Source organism: Pteronotus mesoamericanus, unplaced genomic scaffold, assembly GCF_021234165.1.
Source record: "Pteronotus mesoamericanus isolate MK-2021 breed Mesoamerican mustached bat unplaced genomic scaffold, CSHL_Meso_final contig_90, whole genome shotgun sequence".
NCBI classification, from domain to species: Eukaryota; Metazoa; Chordata; class Mammalia; order Chiroptera; family Mormoopidae; genus Pteronotus; species Pteronotus mesoamericanus.
Window position 1 is genome coordinate 31927209 of NW_026555277.1, and position 13404 is coordinate 31940612.

At 41.7% G+C, this 13404-nt stretch overlaps 1 protein-coding gene across 6 annotated transcripts in view; it reads right to left on the reverse strand.

Annotated features, from left to right (window-relative positions):
* TCP11L1 (t-complex 11 like 1) overlaps positions 1-10534 on the reverse strand; it is a 35747-nt gene extending 25213 nt beyond the window's left edge. For 4 of the 6 annotated variants that reach the window (XM_054585950.1, XM_054585953.1, XM_054585954.1 and 1 more), the window contains exons 1-4: positions 10430-10534; positions 8582-8681; positions 7440-7627; positions 1011-1143 (exon numbers count right to left, since the gene is read on the reverse strand). In XM_054585950.1, the coding sequence (XP_054441925.1) occupies positions 1011-1143; positions 7440-7602 (296 nt within the window). In that variant the 5' untranslated portion in view covers positions 7603-7627; positions 8582-8681; positions 10430-10534. Of the gene's footprint in view, positions 1-1010; positions 1144-7439; positions 7628-8581; positions 8682-9943; positions 10253-10429 lie in introns of those variants that run through there. The other 2 variants (XM_054585952.1, XM_054585951.1) reach the window with 2 other exon arrangements.
* Between the last annotated feature and the right edge of the window lie 2870 nt (positions 10535-13404).

The window sequence follows — 13404 nt, forward strand, 5'->3', positions numbered from 1 at the left end:
TTCAATAAGTACCTCACTGGAAAGAATAACTTTCAACAAATCTGACAGATGGTATGAGTCCAATTAACAGCATATAACAGCACCATATGATAAAAAGAATATTGTAAAGTTCAGAGTTGTTAATTTTTAGTTTCCTGATACCATGAAGTTTCCTAAGATGTGTATGGTGAAGTAGTTTAAGATAACAACTCAGCATGCATATAGGTTGAAGGACTTTATTTCCTAAAAAATATCCTATTCTTATGTGATATATGAGACAACTGCTCAATGATGTACTGAACTATAACATAACACCTCATTAAAACTAGTAATTATACCATGAGAGCAAAACAAGTAATTCTTCATGATTAATGTGAAAAATTACTATCTTTGCAGAATACATAAGAATTGTCTGTAAAGTCGTATTTGGAAGCTTATTGCAGGAGACACTAGAGCTTGCCAACTCAGCAGCAATTCTTCCTCCTTTTGTAAGAGAATAACCATATTTTCCATGGCACTTTTACAAATATAATGGGCAATGTTTTTTCTTTCATATGACAATACATTTTAAAAAGTGCATCTTACAATCAGCAGAGAGTTAAATTCAATATGATATTTGCTAGGTGCTAGGGATACAGAGAGTAATGCACAGTGCTTGTCTATGTAGGATTTACAATCTAGTAAGGAACACAAGGAAACCAACTACTACAGTACAATGTGATAGTTACGAGAAATGAATGAAACAATGCAATGAGAACACAATATGAGGGAGCTAAGTCCTATGGAAAAGCAAGATGCTAACATGAAAGATTCCCACAGGAAATTTCCACACCTTTTGTTTACATTTTGAAGGATTAGTGGTCCTTCAATCCACTTTCAAACTCCAGTGATTCTTGGTATAGGAATATTTTTTAGCAACAACATACTAAGGAGAGTTGTATTTGAATATGGTGACATCAAGTGAAGAAAACATTTCCAGAAATGGGAAATGACAGTATTCTACTAAACAAGTATCTCAGTAACCATCTTACCTGTCTTCTGGTAATTCAACAGGTTTAATCCGGAAGTCTCCATTTACTACAATTTCATGGGCTAGAACCATGTTAGTGACTCCTTTTGCTGTCTCCAGAAGTTCTTCTACTGTCACAAAACGAGGAGGACTTGCTGTAACAAAAACCCAGTGTAAGAGATTGGCTTCCCTAGATTAGAATTTCTGTTAAAGTAAGAAGAAAGTGGTTCCAGTACCAGCTAATAATTTTGGTTATGCTTCTATTTATGAAAAGATTCTGGCAATTTCAAGCAATAAACCTATGTTATTTTTTTTCTTTTAATCTAGAGTCCTAAAAGGAGAAATCACCAACAATACTCAAATAATGTTTTCACCCTGATGGGTGTAGCTCAAATGTTTGGGTGTCGTCCCTCATGGTGAGAGGTAGCCAGTTCCATTCCCCATCAGGGCACATACCTGGGTTGCAGGTCAGTCCCCGGTCAGAGCACATGCAAGAGGCAAATGATTGATGTTTCTCTCACACACCCATGTTTCTCTCCCTCTCCTTCTCCCTCCTCTCCCCTCTCTCTAAGAATAAATAAATAAAATCTTTATTTTAATGTTTTTTTTTTCCTAAGACTGGTCAATGAAAAATGATTATAGTAAACTGAGACTTAGAAAAACTTTTACAGACTATCAATTCCCCCAATAAATTGAGGGTTTATTTTCAATTCCCTTTGCCTCCTATCCATCCTAAATGACAAAAGGGAAACACCAGATTTAAGATTTCCTGTTTAGCTCCCATGAGCAGTTTACATTTTGCTTCATCGCTAACACTGTGCTATGAATGAATCTCCCCAAATTAAAACAGCAGTGAGTACTCCAGGGTGCCCAGGACTGTTTATATAATGCTAAAACCACTTCCCTGCATGGATACTGAGAGAGAATGTGAGTTGAGCAATGAGGAAATCAGAGGGTGTGCGCCACAAGAGCTTTGCAGAATGCAGGCTCACTGTATTAAAACCTTGAGTCATCCCTGATTGCCCCGATGTCCAAGTCCTATAGATTTCACTTCTGTATTAACTGCTGCAATAGCCTCACAACTCATCTTCATATCTCTCTCTCCTTTGATAAAGCTTGATATTTACCTTCCAGAAAGAAAATTCTCATACAAATCTCCCCAGGGTTCTGGGCCATGGAACACTGGGTAATTCCTATTTTTTAAATGTCTATAATAAATACATGCATTTTTTTTTAATTATCAATAAAGCCATTTTTAAAATAAAGTCCATGATAGCAGTTCTTTAAGCTGTGACAGAATTTGCAGGGGAGTGGCAGCGGAGGGATGCTTGTGAAAACAGGTTGTTGGGCTCCCCTCTCAGCATTTCTGATTTAGCAGGTCTGGCCAGGGGCCAGAGTCTGCATTTTTCACAAGTCTCCAGCTGATACTGACGGTCACAGAAATCATACTTTGAAAAGCGCCAGCCCAGAAGATGACAATATTAATTTTAAGTTATAGGATAGGATCTGGACCTAAAAAGAGATAAAAAATCTCATTGGTTTGCACAGAATTTAAGGATTATAAAAATCTTAGTTTAGTGAAAAATAATTTTACTTCTTTTTTTTACTTTTTTCTTTTGCTTATCAAAATAAGGGAACTAAATCTAAGAGCTGGTCATATCCTGCCTGGTAAAAATTTTTATTTGGTCACAAAAGGGGAAGTTGAAAAAAGCAACAAAATTCTAAGCATTTACAGAAAATAGTAATAAAAATAATAAATAAAAATTTGCTTCAGGAATATTGGAAAAATATAAAACATATCCGAAGATAAACCCCAGATTGAAATTTTAAGAAGTCAATTTCTACCGAATTGATCTACTGATTAAATGCAATTCCAGTCAAAATCCCAGCAAGATTTTTTTGTTAGAATTGCCAAACTGATTCTGAAATTTAATAAAAATGCACCAGACCTACAAAAGCCAACATCATTTTGGAAAAAAAAAATTAAGTTGGAGGACTCACACAAACTGATTTCAATACCACTATAAAGCTACAGTAATTAAGACAGTATGTTCTTCGTACAAGGATAAATATATAGATCAATTGAAAAGAGCAAAAGATCCAGAAACAGACTGATACATGCACACATATATAAGTATACATGTCGTTAATAAGGAAAAATCAGTTTTTTAAATCAAATGGTGCTGAAACAATTAGAAAGTAATATGTAAAAAAAAGACTCCCAACCTTATCTCACATGATAAATAAAAACTAACTCAAAATGGACCACAGACCTAAATATAAGAGCAAAACTATTAAACTTCTAGGAGAAAACATAGGCAAAATTCCTTAGGTAGGACACAAAAAACTCAAAATATAAGAGGAAAAAACTGATAAACTGAATTTTGTCAAAATTCAAAACTTTTGTTGTTACTCTATTAAGAAAATGAAATGGCATACCACAGATGGGAGGAAATATTTGTAAAAGATCTGCTACAGGACTTATACTGAGAATATAAAAAGAACTTTTAAAACTCAGTATATAATAAAAGACAATTAAGAAATGGTCAAAAGATTCGAACAGACATCTCTCCAGAATAAATACACAAATGGCCAGTAGGCTCATGAAAAGATGCTCAACTGTGAGATGACAGAAAACATATATATTGGTCTCTGCCTCCTGGTTCCTGGCACAAATCTCTTGTAATTTCTTAAATGATAAGGACACTAGGAGCATCTCTTATTCTAATGAGGTAACTCCGAGGGGGCTCCCAGACAGCCCCGGATGAGGGCTAGTCACCTGAAAGACCAAGCCATAATTGGAAGTCTGGAATTTCAGCCCCATCCCTCCAGACAGAGGAGAGGGTTTGGAAACAGAGTTCATAACTGCTCATAGCCTCCATAAAATGCCAATAATAGGGGGTTCGGAGAGCTTCCAGGTTGGCCAACACACTCATACAGGGAGGGTGATATATCCCTACTCCACGGGGACAGAAGCTCCTGAGCCTGGGATCCTGCCAGACCTCACCCTATGTATCTCCCCATCATGTTGTTCGTCTGTATCCTTCATCATATCCTTTAATTGGCTGGTAAACATAAGTATCCCCCTGAGTTCTGTGAGATGCTTAAATTAAGCAAATTAACTGAATTCAAGAAGTGACTGCTGGAACCCCCAATCTATAGGTGCTTGGTCAGGAGCACAGGCAATAACCTGGGTTTGCGACTGGCAACTGAAGTAGAGGCAGTCTTGTGGGACTGAGGCTTTAACGTAAGAGTCCTGATGCTGTCTCCAGGTAAACAGTGGCAGATTTTAGTTGCACTGTAGGGTACCCAGACGGTATCACAGATAATTGGTTGGTGGGGGTGGGGAACCCCACACATTTGTTGATCAGGAGTTAAGTGTTCTGAGGGCGTAGTAAAGGTGACACACAGAAGAAAAACACGAGGATGGACTGAGTTTGTCTCCACACAGGTAGAAAATGATATGATTTTTCTTTTATAATTGGGAAATTCAGATTAAAACCACACCGAGATACTACTGCACACCTACTAGAATGGCCAATATTAAAGACACTGGTCATACCAAATATTGACATAGATGTGGAACATCTGGAACTCTCATACATAAGCAGTGGGAATGCAAATGGTACAGTCACTTTGGAAAATAGGCTCTTGGTTTCTTATAAAGTAAACCACAGACTTAGCACATGACCCAGCAACACCACTGCTAGGTCTTTACCTAAGAAAACTGAAACATATGGTCATGTGAAGACTTGTACTAAAATGTTGATAGCACCTTTACTCATACCAGTCAAAATCTAGAACTATTCAAATGTCTATCAACTGAAGAATGGACAAAGTATAGTATAACCACATAGTGGATTCCTACTCTGCAATAAAAATGAACAAACTACTGATACAGACGTGGTTGAATCTTAAAAGCATTATCCCAGGTGAGAAAGTCAGATACAAAAGACTATATAGCATGACTCCATTTATATGAAATTATAAAATGGGCAAAACTATAGTGACAGAAAGCAGATCAGTGGTTGCCAAAGGATGGTGGGAGAGGGGGAAGACTGACTGCCAAGGGGCACAAGAACATTTTGGGGGGTGATGGAAATGTTTTAGCAGCACATGATTGTGATGGTAGTGAGTGGCAGAACTGTAAATGTATTGGCCAAAACTCATCAAACTGCACCCTTAAAATTGGTAAATTTTATTATATCTAGAGTATATCTTGCCCTGGCCAGGTGGCTCAGTTGGTTGGAGCATCATCCCATACACCAAAAGGTTGCAGGTTCAATCCCTGGTCAGGGTACATACCTAGGTTGCAGGTTTGTCCCAGTTGGAGCACATGCAGGAGGCAAGCAATCAATGTTTCTCTCTCACATCAGTCGATCTCTCTCTCTCTCCCTCCTTCCCTCTTTAAAATCAATAAACATGTCCTTGGATAAGAATTTTTTAAAAAATCATACCTCAATAAAGTTGATTAAAATTTCAAAGGCACTCAGTAGGGATTTACTAAATATACAATAACTATTAAATTTCTTCAAGCTAGTATATTCTGTTACCATTTATCAGAAAATGAAATTTCCACCATGGTATATGAATATCAAACAGCTGGAGTCACTAAACTCTGAATTCTTAATCTCTTAAGAAGAAATTCAGAGATTGCCACCTTTGTTTTAACCTTGTTTTGCAAAAATCTCCAAACATCTAATCATCTTAAATTTATGAAAATAACAGAAACACACCAAGTTCTCTGAGCAATGCATAGTATTAACATAATAATACTATGTTAACTTTTGTCTTGGCCACTGACACACCATCCAGACTGAGAAAGACCTGGAAACTTCGGGGCCACAGCCACAGCCTCAGCCTCATTGGCAAGCACCAGAAGCCTCTGGGAGGCTGAGATAATGCTGGTGGCACGCATCCGCACAGGATCAACTTTGATGAACATCACGCAGGTTACTTTGGGAGGCATTACCACTTAAAGAGGAACCAGAACTTTGGCCTAATCGTCAACTTTGATGAACAGTGGACCTTGTTCAGTGAGCAGACATGGCTAAATGCTGCCAAAAATGAGACCGCAGCTGCTCCTTATCACTGATGTGGTATGACTGGGCTACTACAAAGTTCTGGGGAAGAAAAAGCTCCCAAAGCAGCCTGTCATCATGAAGGCCAAATTCTTCAGCAGAAGAGCTCAAGAGAAACCTAAGGGTGGCCCTGACTGTTGTGGCTCAGTTAGTTGCGCGTCCTCCCGCAAATCAAAGGGTTGCTGGTTGGCTTCCTGGTCAGGGCACATGACTGGGTTGCACGTTCAGTCCCTGGTTCTGGCACCTAAGAGAGGCAACCAATTGATGTTTCTCTCTCACATCAATATTTCTTTCACTCTTTCTCCCTTCCTTCCTCTCTCTCTAAAAATAAATAAATAAAATCTTTCAAAAAAGAAAAGAAAGAAAAAAGAAAGAAAGAAAATTAAGGGAGGAAGGAAAGAAAATGTTGCAGGAGTCCTGTGACCAGGTACCTTGAAGCCACATGAATGAAAGTTCATTATGTGCTCATACGTGATTCCCCCCTTCCCCCGCAAAAGAAGAATACTATGTTGATTAAGAAGTTATTTGGGAAGGACTTTGATAGTTTTAAAAGCAGCACACCTCAAACATGAAAATGTCTGTACTTTTTCCAAATATGAAAAATTACTGATCATTTATACTTTAGAGAGATAACATCAGCACTGGCATTCTTAGACTATGATATTCCCTCTTAAAACTTTCATTTTTTGGACTCACTTCAGAAAGTTTAAGTATTCTTAATAAAGGACATGAGTTGGGGCAACTGCTGGGAATCTGTGCCGAAATTGCCAGCCTTTCATCTAGGAAACCCTCTCCCTGCCAGGAATCTGTAGTGACTTCACCACAGATGATCAGCAATCTGTATGCCCTCACCCTGTGGGAACTCAGCCCCCAGGCAATGAATGTAGGCTGTGGTTAAGTCACTCCCATTCAAACCACACACCTCCCCCCACCCTTTTTTAAACCTGTACAAGCAGAGTCCTGGCTGGAACCTGCCTCAGACTTTTCACACACTCTTTAAATTACAGCCACAATTGTACTCTGCCCTCCTCTTCCTTTTTTAATTATTTTTTATCATAATTTTTTTCCATTATCATTTACCCCCTTATACCCTCTTCCACCTCCATTTCTCAGAGCACTTCAGAGAAACTGGAACGTTACTGAGGCTGGAGGAAAACAGGAACATTCCGGACATTATTCTAAAATTTTAATTTCTCATGCAATTGAAAATCCACAACTTGAGAAACTGTTGCTATTCATAAATGCTCACTGTTGGCAATGTTACCATATTATTGGAACCTAGTTCAGGGCGACATGTACAAGGAAGCCTAATAAAAATATCATCTGAAAATAAGATAATATTGCTTATAACAAAAGTCAAATTTGCTTACAGTGAGGTCTTTGCACTCTTTGGGTGCTAGGAGAGCCCGACTTTATTTTTTTCTGTAAAGCTTCATCAGAACCTTCTGCAGCATCTTCAAGGCCTTGCTCAGAATCATTTGATTTTGATTTTCCTGCTTCACTTATATTGGATTTGTCAAAGTTTTCAGACATTCTCAATTAAGTTTTATTCAATTCCCTAAAAAAGAAAAAAAAATGAACCTAGGAAAGGAAAAAACTGAACCAAAATGTTCTAGTTCTGTCAGTAGCTAGCAGTGTGACTTTAGGAAAATCAGTAATCTCTTTGGGTTTCAGCTTTCTCATCTGTAAAATAGATAGGCTTGCTAAGATCTTATCGAACTATAATAGTCTACTTCAATGATTAAACAGATACCTGTAAAATGACACTTGTTATTTATCAAATTTATGGGCCTGCATCTCAGAGAGTAACATGTCTGAATATTTTTGTATAACTCCTGAGTACCATGTCATGAGAACACAGGGCTTTAAATTGTCAGAGGGTGACACTATAAAATGCTTGCCTGTATTTTAATTCAAAGACCGAGTCAATTCTTAAATTCTTTCATTCCTGAGTGCTGGTAGGAAATCTTTGGAAATAATGCTTTTTAATCAGGCTTCCAAGTGAACACGCTGGGCTGAGGAGTTGGTTCCCTGATCTCATTATATAAATAGGACACCTGGCGATGACAGAAGGTAGAATTTTATGAAGCATTTAAAAAGAATGTGTGGGGCTGGCAAGGAGTTAATAAAACTATTAACTCCTTGCCAGTCAACAGAAAAAGATGGTGAGTAAAGTAGGAAGTTGGAAATAACCGTAATATATGTGGTTGGGTGGGGTGTTAATTGTCTTAATTGCTTATTAGAATAGAAATAACACATCGGTTTGGGCCATAAATAAAGGCCTGGAATACTAACCTCTTATTTATTGCATAAGTTTTTGTCAAGCTGTTCCCACCCCGCCAACGCACCCCCCCTGCCCCGCCCAGTTTTAGAGTTCTCTATGCGCCAGGTGCTTCCAATTAAGGGAGAAGAAAGAGGTAATGTTCCTGCATTTCTACTACTGAAAAAATTAGTATCTGTATTATTAGCACTTGAAGATCACAAAATGTTTTCATGAACTCTAATTACACACCTGGAAGATAATCCGGGGACCCAAAACAATGTCGACTGCTTCGGGAAGATTTGGCAGACTCTTTTCTGCACATTAGAGAAGAATCACTTGATGTAATTATCTGAAATTTTTAGATACCTCCATTAAATAGAATGAAGTTACTGGAATTTACATTTTCAGGCCTGTATTATTAATATGAAGATGGCTTTAAAGCAGTTTCCCTTTAACTTCCAACATCTCACTTCAGACACCCATCTCCTCTCTGTCCTAAATCCTATTTGACTCTGGAAATGCTCCAAGTTACAGAAGATAACATTACCAGCATATCCTATGAAAAAGGACACACAAAATCACTTCTAATTTTATCCTCTTCACATGCTGGGAATGAGCTCAGAAACGGTGAAGTAATTCATTCTGTGCAGTAAGGAGGAAAGGCAGGATTTCCAGGTCTCTAATACTCAGCTAAGTAAACTAACCCATCCCTTCCAGATTCGATCCTTCTAATATGGGCTTAAGTCCGAGCTCCTCCCAGGACACTCCCCCAGCCTCAGCGGGATCTGCACCTTTCTCAAACTCCTGTAGGACCAGACATCTGGCATTCATAATTGACTTAAATCCAATTCAAAATATGCTTATTAAATAGTAACAGAAAGACGAAAAGGCATGGTCTAGAGGGAGAGACAGACATTTTTACAAGGAAACACAGAGAAACTTAAGCTGTAATGGTATTATGAAATCACTAAGGAAATGTAGCAGGAGAAACTTAATTCTGCCTGGAAGAGGGTGCAATAAACTTCCCAGAAAAGGCGACATTTGAGTTGGACTTTTTGAAAAGAGTAGGACTTCGTCCAATTAAAAAAAAATGTCTGGAAGGGGACAGGCAGTGAAAAGGGGGGCATTTCACTCAAAGGGCACAAGGGAAGGCACACGAAAATGAGTAGCAGAACAAGTGGCAGGTGCTTAAGGTGAAAAGATGGGTTGGGTCCAAATTGTAAAATGGCTAGTTTTTATTTTATTTTTTTAAAAAAACGCTTCACCTAGATTTTTAACTTCTCAAGGGCCAAGGCCAACTATATTCCCCCGCATAGGCACCATATCTATAAGAATGTACCCCAAACAGATACCCGCGAAGGACGTCGATAGCTGTGTCATCTCTGTGATGTCAGTGCATTTGGGAGGGACGGGCGTTGGTCCCAGACATACTTGGGTTCCAATTCTGGCTCTTTACTAGCTGGGGAACTTCAGTTTTCTCATCTGTAAGAAGCAGCTAACCTGTCCCTCTTCGGTTTGGGGGGAGTTTAAACGACAGAACGTGCATAACAACAGATGGCACACAACTGGTACTTATAGTTACAGGGCTATAGGATGCATTTAATTACTTACAGTGTGCTCATTCATTCAACAATCACCAACTCCTGCTATGCCTAAAAAAAGGGAACCGAAAGTAGGAGGATCCTCGCACTTGCCGTGACCACCGTCTATCTGAGCTTCACGCCGGGCCCAAGCGGGACACTAGGGACTCCCGGGCAGAAAGAGCCTTGCAGCAAAATAAAGGGGCTCTGTCCACCGACTCCGGGATCACTTCCTCTGGCCCTCGGTGCCACTCACTCCCAGCGTCCAGATGCCGTTGTAAACAACTGTTTGGGCCGGCGAGGGAGTGGCCCCGCCGGGAACGGGCAGCGGACGCCGGGCGCGCCTGGAGGACGGCCTCGAGGGGTGGGACCGAGGCCGCGCTAAACCCGCCCACTGTACCTGCCTCTTCCTCGCCTCCACCCGACATCACCGGGACCGGACGCGACGGGAAAGAGGGCCAAGAACTCCCCGTGATTTCCACCTCGTGCTTCCAGCCTCCGTACCCGCTCCCCTCACCTGCCGAAGAATCGGCGTTCCGTCTGCTGCCGCTGGGGCGGGGAATGAGGCGGGGCGGCGCCGCGGCGGAGGCGGGGAGCGATGCGCGGCGGGCACGCGGTTCACCCTCTGCCCCTCAGAGGCCGCGTCCTTCGCCGCGCTGCAGGCCGTGCTCCCGGCCGGGCTCTGGTGGGTAGCGGCCGGCGTCCTCGTTTCTCAGCGACAGGCAGGGAGAAGCAGTTGTTAACCAGGAGGCGCAAGCCCCTTGTAGGGGGACGCCATGATTCCGTACGGAAAGGCGAGAGGCGGGGCTTCGAGCTGGGAGGCGCCATGTTTGCGTACGGAAAGGCGGACGGTTGGTGGGAGAGGACCTTGATGTAAAGGAGGCGAGGCGCCAGCCAGGCAAGTGAAGGAAAAGGGCCTGCCTCTTCGCCGGAACCGCTTTCAAAGCTTTCCCGCCCAGGTTTTCGAATTTAAATATTACGTCCTGTGTTACGGTTGCAGGTAGTTTCTATTTCTCTCCCCTCACTTGGGCTATTAAAAAAGTCATGGTTGCTACCTGGATAGCCAGGTCTTGAGGCAGGATATAGTAAGAAACCGGGAAAATTTCTTGGCTAGTGGAATAGGGAAACAGGTAGCTGAACAACCTGACCAAGGCATTTATAGCCAGATACAGAAGGTCGCGCCTCTGAGAGAGAACATCTAGGCTTCAGCTGTATAGTTCAGCCCCAGGCCCAGAAAAGCAGCAAAACCAGGCGGGCGACACCGGGACCAGCTGCAATGAGTACCGGGGCGCTGCCCTGGTGCTGACCCATCAGTGGAGACCACAGCCCTCAAAGAGCACACCTGGAAAGCCGATAGCTATTCTGCTGGAACCCTCCTCTCAGACCTCTCCTAAGATGACATCCCGCCTGACAGGAAAACTAAAGCGGAAGGACCCAGCCCCTGCTATTCTCTTCCCGCCGCTTATTCCTTGACAGGCACACTTGGAAATTCTAAGGGTCCCAGCCTTGCACCCGGAGGAGCAATGGCGGTGGCAGCTGGTCCTAGGCTAACCCCCTGAGCCTGTGCCCAAGGCCCCCTTTTCTCTGACTTCTCAGTGAGCTAAGGCAGCCCAGCCTAGGCTCTCTTGTTGCTGCTTCTATGCTATGCCCTTCCTTGTTTTACTGTCCCCAGCTTTCATAACGGCTCCCTCCTAGACACCTGGACTCGAGATGGGACATCTTCCCTACACGAAGTCAAAAACCTGCGCACTACCAGCTGGCCCTAGGCAGACCCACTCGGGGCCCGGCCTCCTGTCTGGTGACAGCTGGAGTCGCGCAGACGAGGTTTGGTTTGGAGGTCCTCTCTTAAAGGGGCTGCTGCACTTTGTGGGTAGGAAGAGCAAGATTGTAGCCCTGAGAAGACTGAAGGCAAGGGGGCACACAGGGCCCTCGAGGGTTCAGCTCGGTTTAGGTAGTTCATAAATACGCGGAGCCTTCAGAGCATATATTCTAGAAAGGAAAACTATCATTTTAGGATAGGCTTGTTTTGGAGCTTCATTTTCCTCCATCCCAGATAGTGGGGGTTGAAACTATCTCAGGGCTATTCCAGGAAAGCCATGCTTCTCCCACCCTGTAGCAGTAAGATAGTGAACATGAATAGAAATAGTTTTTGTGCCTAATCTTAAAAAGTAAAAGGTATGGAATTCTTCACTATGCATTGTAAAAATACTTTAAGGCTGAGCATAAATCATGTATGTCTTAAAGTGAAGGTAAGAATCATCCTCCAGCTGTAGCTTATAAACTTGTTATATTTAAATAATTAGAACAAAAAAGATGTAGTGAAACTGACATTTTCAAACACTACTTCTAAATAGATCACGTGTGGGCTGTTATCACTAACATATTGAAGGCTAAGACTGCAATACAACACCCTCAAACCATTATTTTTCCCTAAATACACACACATCGTCAGATGAATATTCACTAGGAGGAAAAAACACTTAAGGTACTGAACTAACTGGAACTAAGATTCACAAAGAAAACATTCAGTTCTCACTTCTGAGCCCAAGTTGGTAGATCATAGAGTTTCCAGATTAGTGGTTCTCAATCCTGACTACACCTTAGCATCTCCTGGGGGGCAGTCTAGGACTATCATCTGAACTCGGGGGGAGGGCGTTGGTGATGCCAGACAAGAATTCTAATTCAGCTGCCAGCTGATTCTACCAGGTAGCCAGATGAATCACCTTCCTAGCAAGATCTACCTCCTACCTCAAGGCCCCTAGTGAGCGTGCCCTTCCTTCCTTCGATTAATATAAACAATTTTCACATGTTGAGAGGTCATTGCGACAATACAAAAACCAGATTGGACTTGGAATGCCTTGTGACCTTTTGTTATATTCTGAGTTGTTTCCTTTAAATATTAAAAAGCATATTGACACATGTTTTGGTTTTGGCTACAAAGACTGGAAACTCAAGTTAGCTCAAGGTAAAGAGAGTTCACTGCAAGGCTGCATAGGTTTTGGGAGAAAACTGGCAGCTGCCCTAGAGATCAGCACTGCTCTGTCATCTCAAGTCACACAAGCTCTCAGCAAGTCTCCGCTCCTGGCTGCAGTCTGCTTCACTCCTCCCTCTACACTAGACTGGTTTCTTTTAATTTCTTAGTTGTTGTTCCCTCGTAGTTTAGATTTTTCTATACAGAATTTGGTCAAGATAATTTTGTGGAAAGTCAGTCTCATTCAACAGGAAGGCTGTCTCAGCTAGGTTGGTGGTGAGGCTCACAGACACCGACAAATCGGGTGTGAGTGGGGGTGGGTCCCCAGCAGGGCATCCTGAGTGAATGAGGGTGCACAGCAGATGACAGTTCTACTGATACAGGATGGTTAGCCAAGGCATTTGGCATACTACTGACATTGCTTACAGTAAACATGACTGACATTTCTGAAAACTATTCTGCTCTTGATTATGACGTTTGAGGTCAACTGTGGTTTTACTAGATTTTCTGTGAAATTATTA